Source organism: Belonocnema kinseyi, chromosome 7 (genome assembly GCF_010883055.1).
Source record: "Belonocnema kinseyi isolate 2016_QV_RU_SX_M_011 chromosome 7, B_treatae_v1, whole genome shotgun sequence".
Taxonomy (NCBI): Eukaryota; Metazoa; Arthropoda; class Insecta; order Hymenoptera; family Cynipidae; genus Belonocnema; species Belonocnema kinseyi.
In genome coordinates, this window is record NC_046663.1 from 119,922,681 (window position 1) to 119,934,627 (window position 11,947).

An 11,947-nucleotide genomic window follows, 5' to 3' on the forward strand; every position below is an offset into this window, starting at 1 on the left:
CAATCAGAAAATAAAAATAAAATTATTTATACAATATAAATAAGTTCTATGCACGAAATTCATAAAATGTCTTGAATTGAATTATCAATCAAGATCAAAATTTCAAACTTTGACGCTTTTGTTGGCATCAGGTACATGAACATAGGAAACACGGGACTAGGCATGCTAACCGAACTTTGCCGAGCGGGGTTAAGTTCACGGGACGGGGGAGAATTCCATGAGTGGGGAGGGCCGCCATCTTACGATATGCCACTTGATCATGCGAACGAGCGTTTTGGGCGGACAAACTGTGAAAGAAAATTTAAACATGTGGGCGTTGCCATGTTTGTCGCGGGACATCAAAAGATGGCACACCTCCCACCTCATTGCATCAGCCCCGCAATGGCATGCCTAGTCCCGTGTTTCCAATGTCCATGGTAACCGACCAAAAGCCATAACTTTGGAATAATCAATAATGGAATATTTGGATCATGTTTTGGAATATGAACGTGGACGGAAATTTGGAATGCGACATTTATAGAAATTGTTATGTAACACTTTTTTGCCAACTTTATGTTCCTTTCATAACTTTTGTTTTATCTAAACTGTAAGTTAAGTGAGGCATTCTACACATATTTCAAAAGAAATCTATTCAAAAATCCTATATTTATATCAATTGTCGATCGATTTAATGTATACAAAATATATTTTATTTTTATCTCTCATTGGCCAAGAAATAAACTTTTGAAAATGACTAAAGAACCGAACGCTAGAGAATGAAACAGTGTCTCTGGCTTGATGCCCGTTTAAAAACAAATCCTGAAGAAAATCTATGTATGCAAAATAATTGTTCAAAAAGTTAAAATAAGAGAAATGTTTTCAAATGACATTGTAAACTATGGCGCATTAGAGGCAAATATATGATAATTTAAAAAAGGAGAAAAAAAACGGAAACCACCTGTCTCAGTTCTTTATCCGACTTTTGTACAACCAGGATCCAATGTTTCGAGGCCTTTTAGGCGCCCACTTCAGATAAATTTTAAAAGGAACATAATACAAATGTCTTAAAGTACAGATAAAATTTGGATTTGATATTTTTCGAGCTCAGAAATGTTTATAAATCGAAATAAATTAGATGCTCGACTTTATTCGAAAATGCTGAATCATCTTTATACAATACTATATACTTAAAATTTATAAAACCTCTCTTTCTATTAACTAAATAAGTATTTTATTAAAACTTGGGAACCGTTTAAATGTTATGTAGCGCCTTTTACAGTCGGGTGGGTGGGTGGGGACCTAATTTAGTATTAAAGTGGCGGAAAACTACAGGAAATCGAGAAAAACTTTTAAATAGAGGAGTGAGAGGGATTTCGCTTCATAATACTTGAACGGTCCCTAGAATCCTATATTCGGTGTTCTTATTGCTTAAATATCTTGATTTATTCTGTCCATCTGTGTGTGCAATGTTGATTTGTACAGACGTAATAGAGCCTCATTTCCTCCTCGGCTCTCCTGGTCTGTGCTTGGAAGAAAACTGCTTCACGATGACCACACTTTGGACATGGATGTTCTTCGGTCCTCGGTAACGTAGGGTCCGATATTACATCAGCGACAATATGAGTAAGTTCGCTGAAAAAAACGTCAATTATTAATAGGCACATAAAAATTCCATAAAAATGCGTATTCTTAAAAAAATTTGCATGCAAGGAAATTCAATCATAGTGATTGAATCTTCCAAAATTAAAATTTTAAACTACAATACAATTCAGTTGTTTAATACTTCAAGTTAAATTTTTAGGTGACTAGGAAATGCAGACAGAAATTTGTATATTTAAGGGTTTAGATCAAAAATAATCACTGGTTGTTGCTTTGCTATAATTAAAAAAAAAAAGTATGAGTAAGTTAAAGAAAGAAAAGCTGCGATATATTGTTCTTTGTCCAGTTTATTTCTTGTTTTGAATATTGACTGAAGACCAATAATATAATCATAATGTGTATAAATAAATAATTCATATAAATTACGTCGACATCACTTAATCGAATCTTATTACATTGCAACATCTCTGCTATTAACTGTCGAATTTATTTACAGCCAGACAGGCTGTGCATACATGAGTAATAGATTTCAGATTTGATGATTTTTGTTGTTTTGACAAAGTTGGAAGTATTTAAACGTTAAGACTTGTTTTGCCTATTATCAAGATTTTTTTTCTAAATTTGGTATTAATATGGTGACTATATCCCATAAGAGTTTATCTCGTGCCCGTGTCTTCGAGAAGAGAAAATTTTTTTGTTTCAATTGAACCTCTCCGGGTCAAAAGGGGATACGCGTGGATTCATCCTGAGAAGTACTGTCCAGAAAGTCAATTTTAAAAATCGTTCGAATTTTTATTTTAAGGCAATTGATCAAAATTAGATTTTTTGAAAACAAACAATTTAGTCATTAACTTAGTCAATTTCAATTTTATCAATTTTATTGATACTGAATTACATTTGTAAGTCTTCTGAAGCTTGTTCAGCTAGAAAAACGTAAATATTTTAATAAACAAAAAAGTTGTTAATTGTTTTTTTAGGTTTTGCAAAAATCATGAATTTCAACCTTCAATCGCTTCGTTTGTCGAGCGAATTTTAAGCAACGGAAAACTTTCAATGAGAACGTTGTTGATAGCTATTTGATGAAGTTTTCTGGAAAGTTTTAGATTAATCGGATTAATGGTTACAAAATATTAATGTTTTAAATTCTTAGCTGTAATCTTGACGCTGTCCTATGCGCGTGCCTCCTCGACTACGAACGTGTTCCAGCGAACGATATGAAATTCTAGTCACATATTGCCGGGTCAAGATAGCCGCTTGCAAATTAAAACTTTTAATAATTTTTGAATCATTAATTCGATTGAGCTAAAACTTTCCAGAAAACTTCTTCAAATCCTAATCAACCACTTTCTCACTGGAAGTTTTCCGTTGCTTAAAATTCGCTTCATAAACGAAGCGCTTGAAAGTTGAAATTCATGATTTTTGCAAAGCCCCACGAAGAAATTAACTATTTTTTGTTTAATATAATATTCACGTTTTTCTGCCTTAACTAGCTTTAAAAGATTTGGAAATGTAATTAAATATTAACAAAATTGATAAATTGGACCGTAACTAAGTTAGCGCAAGTTGAAGTGAAAATAGATTGAAATTTTGTATTTTCGACAAATCTAGTTTTTATCAATGATTTCAAAAACTGTAAAACCTAAAAATATTTGCTAAGTGGAAAAAATATGCTACTTGAAATTTGACTTTCTGCAGACAATTCTTATCAGCCTGAATCCACGCGTATCCCCTTTGGATCCGGATAAAGATAATTTATTCCTGTTAAAAAGTTCTACAAGAAAAGTCTTTTGGCACTTTTCTCTCTCTCGGGTTATTATTAAAATATTTTCTAAAATATAAATAAATACAATTTTCTGCTGTCATAAATATTCAAGGAGGGCGTGTATCGGCAGGAAAAACACATTTTTCCATTAAACTCTAAATATTCCACGGAAGTAATCAACACTTTACATTTTTAAATTATCTGATGTATGAAAGCTTGAAATATTTAAAAAAAAAGTAAAAAAAATCCTTCATGATAGAAACAGCTAGCCATTATTGGCAAGATGTCGAAGAATAATGCAAAATAATATTTGTAACACAAATCAGATAATTAAACAATGTAAATATTAATCACTATCTTCTAATATTTAGAATTTAAATTAGAAAGTTTTGTGTTGATTTACACCATCTTTAATTATTTATGGAAGCAGAAAATTGGATTTATTCGTATTTTAGCGAATATTTAAATAATTTCACACGAGAGAAAAAAGTCAAAACGCGGGCTCAAGATAAACTCTGATGTGATATATGCACTAAATTAGTAACAAAAAAAAAAAAAAAAAATTAAGAGAAGAAGCTGGGGGTTTTCAGAAAATTGAGTTTGAAAAAGTTCAGAAAATCCGCATTTTTGGTTAATTATTGTATGTGAAGGTGTTTTAGGACTAAGGTTATTAATTTTTGTATGTTAGATTTAAAAGAAAACTCTTCCTAATATTTTCGAGGGTTAATATAATCCCCCCCCCCCATCGCGATTATTTTATTTCATTGATATATTAATAATAATATTATAAAAATTTATTTATTTTAAGTATTTTTATTATATACTAATATTTAACATTTTTGATTTCAAAACAAAATGGAATTATCTATAAGAATAAAAAATAAAATGTTAAATATCTATATTGTTTTAGATACTACACTTTCATTTTTATACATTCTTTATGACCGCCATCACCAGTCTTCAAAGTTGAAAGACTCCCAAGTTTTTATGAGAAATTTTTTATTCTACTAGTGAAATACGTGTCGTCTAAAATCCTTTAAAAAACATATTTGTACACGGAGGGAAATGTTAATTCAAGGAACAGCTCCTTGATATTATTCTAGCTTTGGTGCAAGAACTAAAATATCGGAACCTTTTTTTATTCTTGAAGCAACAGCCGTTTCTTTAAAATTAAGGGTTCCGAGATCTTAGTTCTTGCGCCAAAACTAGAATAAGATCAAGGAGCAATTCCATGAATTAATATCTTGAAATTTATCTCCGTGTAGTGGAAATGATTCTGTGATTTAGGCATGATGAGCCTGTACGAATAGCATTCGGCCTAAGTATGATTATTTTTTTCATGGGAAAAAAGTGTTGAACATTTTTAGAAGAGTTATATATAAGTAAACTTATTCTTATTAGGTCATCATAAACTCATGTATCAAAGCTGATTAAAAAATATTTTTAAGTATAATAAATTTTTCCTTTAGTTAAAAAGTATATATTTTGGCTATTAAGTTACAGGTTTGCTACAAGAGTCTAGTTACAAAATTTCATGACTTTTCCGGGTATAATTTTAACAAATGCCAGGTATACTTTTTTGAAATTCAGCCAATTAAATGGAATTGTAAAAAATTATAATGCAACGATAATGGTTTATCAATAAGTTTTATTGAATTCAAAACAATTTTCAATAATATTTATATCAAAGTGAAAAAAAGTATTATGTAATCATAACTATATCTTCCAGTTCTTTTTGCTTTTCTTATTAAATCTTCCATTTCTTTTCATTTAATTCTTAGACTTGTTGTTATATTTACATTTTCCTTAGGTTTTCTTTACAAAATTTTTAATATAGAATTCGCTATAAAATACTAAATTGTTAAGACTTTGAAATAGAGAAGATTAAAAAAGTTCCAGTCATCTTTTCGAATTCCATGACTTTTCCAGGTTTATTAAACTTTTTTTTTAAATTTCATTACTTTTCCAAGTCTTCCAGGTCTTGTAGCAATTCTGAGTTAAGAATTCAAGCATTGATGGAGTTTAAATATAAAATATACGTACTCAATTTCGTGCATAATTTTGTTCACGTAGATACAATTACTGTCAGCCAATTGTTTGAAGTCGCAGTTTCTGCACTGTAAATGAAAATTATTTTTTCATATATCCATGACGATAGGTGCATAATGAAATATCGTTTTTAAAAAAATGTAAATTAAAACTTTACCCTAATAACACGGAGCGTGCCACTGGGATTGAAGAGGAACCTTCCATTATTGTTATTTTTAACAACAATTATCTCGTAAACCGTAAGAGCTTTGTAAAAATATGTTACTTTTTAGTTTTGAGTATCGCATATACTACATTGTAATATTATATCCACATCATAAAACGACATCAATTTTCACCTATCACTTACGGTTTATCGGATATTTACTCGATAATAACAATAATGATAAATTATTCTTTTAACGTTCCACTGAAACGTTCCAGTGAAGTTCCCACCAAAATGCAGTACCTAAACGTACTTTATTGTACTCTAATACATTTTCCAAAGTTTCAGTTTGATATTTTATTTACAAAAAAGTTCTTAGGTTCAAAAAAACATTCAGTGAATTGATAAAGTGAGGTCGGTAATATAGGTATTTAGCTATGACACATGCCCTTTATAGTTGAATATTTTGACATTAAAAAACTGAGAGGAATGAGAATGTAGAATAATAAAGTTATTATTTTGGAACTTACTGCGTACATGAGGACTTTATTTTCTTTGTCTTCTTTAGGATACAACATGTTATTGCATTCCTGACAAAATCGTATTCCGACAAAACCAGGTCCATCATCGTGAGTATCATAACCTGCGAGCTTCGACATGTTTTTTCCTGTCTCCAAGTGAATAAATTGTTTATTAAACGTCTGAAAATTATATTTATATTTCACTTTAAAACCGATTCAATAATTTGAGAATTTTTTATTTGGACAGCAATAATAATGAAAAATCGCCAAAATTCACAACTGTGGCCTACTTTGGCGTTCTCTGACGCTTACAAAAGCGACAACTTCAACTTGCCCAGCTCACATGCTCAGTGTCCCCATCTCGGGAACTTTTTAAACTGCGCTTGCGTCGCGCCGACAACCCGATTAGTCACAGTTAGCGCGCTGATTTTAAATTATATAAAAAGTCAGATTTAATATTTATAATAAATAATGATTGAGAAATGTCCAAATAGAATTTTAGTGATCCTAAAATGATATTTTGGAGTTAAAGATACAAAAAATTCGATTTTAATGAAAAAGAGGTTATGAATTCTGAGTTTAGAGAAATAAATCATTTTTGTTTGTCCCAATGATTAATCTCGTCTGTCGAGTTTTAAAATTAAATTTTTGTTTGTTTCCGACAATGTGACTTAAAATAAGATCACTAAATTTACCAAAAATTAATTATGAATGATTAATTACTGCACTCATAAATGTTATATCATACATTATCTTAATAATTTGAAGACCTGAATTACAATTACTAATTAATTATTGTATAAATATTATAAAATATATAATAATATATACAAATAATTAAATCATATTTATGCTATTAAAACTAATATTTTTTGCTTAACACTTAAACTTCTTATTACCGTTTTATTCACATTTTGAAACATTAAAAATGATAATTTAAAGAAACTTTTTTTCTGAAATCAGAAAGAATAACGTTTTTTGCATGAAAATTGCATTTTTTATCTGTTTCTTCAAAATTCTAATTTAAGATTAAGATATCACTTTGGATACATTTTTCGATCATTAGTTATTATCAATATTAAATCTGAATATTTATATAATTAAAAATCAGCGCGCTCACGGTGTCCAATCGGGTTGTTGGTGCAACGCAAGCGCAGTTTAAATAGTTCCCAAGATTGGGGACACTGCACATGCCAGCCATGCCAGCTATCGAGCTGGTTATAGCATAGGTGGCTCTCGGATCACCAATAAATTTAAACTATAAGTGCAATTAAAAACCCATGATTTAATTTTCATTAGAAATTATTTCAATTGTTATGTATTATAATAAAGATTTTAGTTTATTCTACCACTTTTTTCTTATGATACAATAACTTTATCTCAAATTTATCATCAAATTTATTTAAAAGTCAATTTCTCGTTTCAGAGGACATGAATAAATTTTAATCACGAACCAATCAGACTAGGAGCTTTAGGTTATCGATCAACCAATCATAAAGGTTTTTCTCTTGAAGTACACAACCTTATTGGCTTTTCTGATTCAAACAGAAATATTTATTTATAACTCTAACGTTTCTCGGTTTCAATTCGTAAAATTAAAAAATTAAAAGTTAAATTAAGATCGAAGTAATTTTTAATACTTTTTTTGGCACTATATATAATAATTTTGTTGATATTTTAGTCCAACGGAATAGTTTCTTTTCTTCAAAATGTCGAAGCAAACTCACATAAAAAAAACCTTTCAAGTTATTGAACTAATTCAAATCTAAAATTAAATTCCTTCCACCTCAGGTAGTGGATTGAAAGGCTCGTGAGTTCCAAAACCGCGCAAGAAATACATAAGAGAATAAAAAAGCGACGTATGTAAACAGTGTTCATGCGCGCGTCTTGCCAAGAAATGCAAAGTGCTGAGTCGAAGGAAGTGAACGCGAAGGAGAGTCATTACATTTTTGGAGCAGGGAGGAGGTAGACGCGAGTTTGCCTAGTTTGTGAAAGCGTGGAAAAGTGAGTGAGAACTGGAGGAGTGAATTGAAGAATAATTTGTTGAGAAGCGGAAAAGGTAATGTCAAAGATTTTTGAGTTTCGTTTTTCGTTGACGGTGAGCTCAGAAGGTGCGCTAGTGTTCCATTAATCTACCCCCAACCTTACTACCCCCACCCTTTCGCTTGAGCTCCCCTAGCTAGTGCAAATCTCGGCGGCTGCATGTTTTCTTAAGGGATTCTTCCCAAATTCGACGCGTGAATCTCCTGAGGACAGACGACACTGCAACCGTGAGTGAAATCATTTAAGAACTAGCGAATATAGTCTAATTTCGCCGAGAAAAGTACTGCGCGTGTTGTACCGCGTCCGGAAATAACGAGAAACGTGAAACTTGTGCTCAAGGCGTTCCTGGGGGGTGATGGCCCTCATGCCGACAGCGTCTCCCACAAAGATTTCACCATTTTTCCAATGACAGAAAATCGCATTCCCAGGTTTTCGGTTTCCCTGCCTAACCTGTTCACTTCTGTACTGCGAACACGTGATTGCCGAAATTTCCACACGAGGTGTGATTTTTTGAACGGTTCGTATTTTTCGGAACTCGGGCTGCCCAAACCTTTGTTGGCTCATTTGTTTTGTTGAACGCTCATTTTGAATGTTGTTATGGATTTTTCTAAGAACGACGCTCTCGGCATTCTTTTTACCGTTAGAAAAAGCACCGTTAACTGTAACTTGCTACTTGGCGATTAATGTAATGTAATAAATTCAATTCGGAGCGTTAATAGCTTCGGGCGTGTGGGATATCATTTCAAGTTATTTTATTTTTCACCAAGGCCCTGCAGCGTGACAGCCATGTTGTAAAGTTTTTTTGTGTATTACCTCTTTGCGTTAACCTTTCGTTCGTCTAAAATTATCGAGGTCTTATATTATTTTCATGGAAGCACGCTTTGTCCGATATTAATTCTAGGCGGTTCGCAATATTTTTGTTGTATAGAGAATTTCTATATGGTAGTTTATATGGGTTTTGGGCAATTTGTTAGCGTCGCTTGTTGTTAACTATCTCTGAATGGATAGCATCAGGTTCTTTGTGGTATCTAATATTAATGTGGTTTATGTGTCAATCTAATTTCTCTAGGATAATTAAATTTTCTTACGGGTTTTAAATTTCTTGTGTGCACTTGACATTTTTGTGGTGTTTTGGAATTTCTCTAGAAATTTATGTTACACATCTATTTCACAATGAGGAAGAACTTACTTGTATTTTAGGGCCGAAAGTGTTTTTTGGCCGAAGATTTGTGGTTTTAATTCAAGATCCTTAAGTATACTTTTGGATGCGTAATTTTAATCACGCCTTTTAATTGAACGTAACAAATTTAAGTTATTTAATAATTTTATAGTTTGGCATTTACGAAGAAATTTAATTTGAATACTGATATGAACATTTTTTAAATGTGCTAGTCAAAAGAAAGTCGACTTTTATCTAGGGCACTTGAGTTGATAAATTTTTTCCTACCTGTTTTGAAGTAAAATAGAGGAAGAGTAAATTTGTAACTAATTATGATTTGAGTCTGAAATATCTCGATAAAATTTATAAGCTTATATTACTTTAAATTTCTTTGCATCATTGTCTCTTAGATTACTTAATGTTGTTGGTACTTCATTGGCTAAAAATATTTGTTATTTCGTACATTATGAAAGAAGCTTGTCAAAAAAATATGTCGTTAGTATTAATCAATTTAATTTCAAGACAAAACAATATTTAATGGATTTATTTTTTGGCATCGTTGCTTCATACAACATTTTCATTACTCTTTATAAAGAATTTTTTTCCCATCATTATTATTATCTTGTGAGTAAAAATAAGAATTAATGTTGTCCTTGAAGGCTTTCTTTGCAGGACAGTAAACTCTTATAGAAAATTGAATTTGAGAATCATGCAAATAAATTTCTTATGAAGTTTATTTTATTATCCATTATTCTTATGTAGTTAATATCTTTGTTTTTTTTTCTTTTTCGCGGGTTCACAATATATATTTTAAGAAGGGTTTTTGTATGGAAGTTTATATTGGTGTTAGGGAATTTGTTAGTGTGTAACTTTCTCTAAGAACGGTGCGCGTCAGGTATTTTGTGGTATCTAATATTTATTTCATTTTATGTCCGCAATTCAATGTCTACAGTAATTTCATTTTTTCAGATGTACAATATCTTTTATACTTGATATTTTTTGGTATACTTAATATTTGGCTGTTACACATTTATTTAACCAAATTAATTTTTTTATCAACTTCATAAAAGGAATATTCCGAAAATTTTAGATTATAAGAGGTTTATTATTTTCAGTAAAAAATTCAAAATCCTTCAATTGTTTAAAAGTCCTTGTAAATTAAAATTGAAATCATGAAACAAAGCACTTCTAAAGTATCTACACTTGCAAATAACTTCAAGAGTTTAAAAATTCAATTTCGACCAGAATAAATGTGTTGCATAATTGATTTTACTACACTATTTTCATAACTTTTCGCAAAGATTTTTTTCTAGCAAATTAAATTTTCTAATAGACCTAATGTAAATAAAACTTTGTTCCGACACACAATTCTTTTAAAATGTTTATAAATCAAAAGTGACTCTAAATTATTGCAATTCAAGGAATTTAATTTTGCTCTGGTTAGTTTACAGTAAATAAAAGAAACAAATTCAACTTGGAAGAATCGTGCATAAATTATTCATAAAGTCAGAAATGCGTACGAAGTAATTCCTCTATCACACAAGTTGTACACGTCTATTGCAAGATTATTATGCGCTATAAAGTAATATTACGCATCTTTAATCTGAACCGCGAGTGAATACCTGTGCGCACTATATGTACTTTATTTTTTAATTCTGAATGAATTACAAATATTTCTATTTTGTCTTGTTTACGTTGGTTTTTTTTTATTTCAACAAAAAAATTGTTAAGCATTGGCGATTGAATTTGAGGCTTTTCTTGTTAAATATTTTAAAGAGATTTTTAGATAAATTTTGAATCTCAACTACAGGGCTGTTAAAAGTTGTAAAAACAGTCATTTTGAGAGATAAGAATTTGTTATGTGAAGAGAATTTTATATAAGTTCAGTTATAAATGAGTAATCTTATCAATTCACCAAATCTCTAATCTTATCAACAAGATGTGGACTTTGTGCTCTTATAAACTATTTAAAACAACTTATTGTACAAAGTGCTTTATAGATTCATTAATTTTCAACATTTAATTGTAGTTGATCGGTAATTTCTAGAAGGCTAACACTGCTATACAAATTTAAAACTATAATTTCAATTTGAACTTCTAGCTTTACTGCAATTTTCTCAACATTACCAAACTTTAAACATTCTGAGTAATTCATGAATTTCGAACATTATCCTTATGTTTAGACTGAAAATTTAGTGTTATCTGTTTGGTTTCTTAATTCTTCTCTTATATTAAATTAATCTTTTTTCGTTTCCGACAGGTATACTTTGACTTGATTGGCTCACTATAATTAATAATGGATTCTGGAAGCAATTTGCCTACGCCGGACGGCTTTCCTGATGAAGATCGTCAACAATTCTGCGTGTCATGGAACTCGTATCAGTCTAATATGCACAATGCATTTCCTAAGTTGCTGAGTTCGGAGCAGTTCGTCGATGTTACCCTGGCCTGCGACGGCGGTTCCATTAAATGTCACAAGGTGGTCCTTTCTGCATGCAGCGACTACTTGGAGCGCTTGCTGTTAGAAATTCCCTGTACACATCCCATCATCTTTTTGAGGGATATGCGCATGTGGGAGCTTCAGGCTCTCGTTGAATTCATGTATCGAGGGGAAGTCTACGTTGAAAAGCAACAAATTAACAAGCTTATGTCGGCAGCTGAAGCTCTCCAGGTAAGCAAATGAACGTACA

The 11,947-nt window shown here is 31.0% G+C and overlaps 2 protein-coding genes across 4 annotated transcripts in view; one reads left to right on the top strand and one right to left on the bottom strand.

Moving 5' to 3' along the window:
* Positions 1-1,106: 1,106 nt before the first annotated feature.
* LOC117176221 (DNA-directed RNA polymerase II subunit RPB9) lies at positions 1,107-6,376 on the bottom strand. Its single transcript, XM_033366359.1, has 3 exons — positions 6,065-6,376; positions 5,384-5,457; positions 1,107-1,611 (listed from the first exon to the last, which is right to left on the bottom strand). The coding sequence occupies exons 1-3, from the start codon at positions 6,191-6,193 to the stop codon at positions 1,422-1,424; spliced, it is 393 nt and encodes a 130-aa protein (XP_033222250.1). The 5' UTR covers positions 6,194-6,376; the 3' UTR covers positions 1,107-1,421.
* Positions 6,377-7,891: 1,515 nt separating this feature from the next.
* The window catches only part of LOC117175821 (broad-complex core protein isoforms 1/2/3/4/5-like), a 28,265-nt gene continuing 24,209 nt past the window's right edge, over positions 7,892-11,947 (top strand). Inside the window, exons 1-2 of one of the 3 annotated variants that reach the window (XM_033365579.1) lie at positions 7,892-8,114; positions 11,518-11,928. In XM_033365579.1, coding sequence (XP_033221470.1) covers positions 11,554-11,928 — 375 coding nt within the window. In that variant the 5' untranslated portion in view covers positions 7,892-8,114; positions 11,518-11,553. Of the gene's footprint in view, positions 8,115-8,213; positions 8,326-11,517; positions 11,929-11,947 lie in introns of those variants that run through there. The other 2 variants (XM_033365578.1, XM_033365580.1) reach the window with 2 other exon arrangements.

Bases quoted from the DNA above. Each gene is read 5' to 3' on its own strand.
- LOC117176221 (XM_033366359.1), bottom strand. From the start codon at position 6,193: ATGTCGAAGCTCGCAGGTTATGATACTCACGATGATGGACCTGGTTTT. The intron at 5,458-6,064 runs GTAAGTTCCAAA...TTTCATTTACAG, and splicing joins ATAAAGTCCTCATGTACGCA to TGCAGAAACTGCGACTTCAA. The intron at 1,612-5,383 runs GTACGTATATTT...CGTTTTTTTCAG, and splicing joins AAAATTATGCACGAAATTGA to CGAACTTACTCATATTGTCG.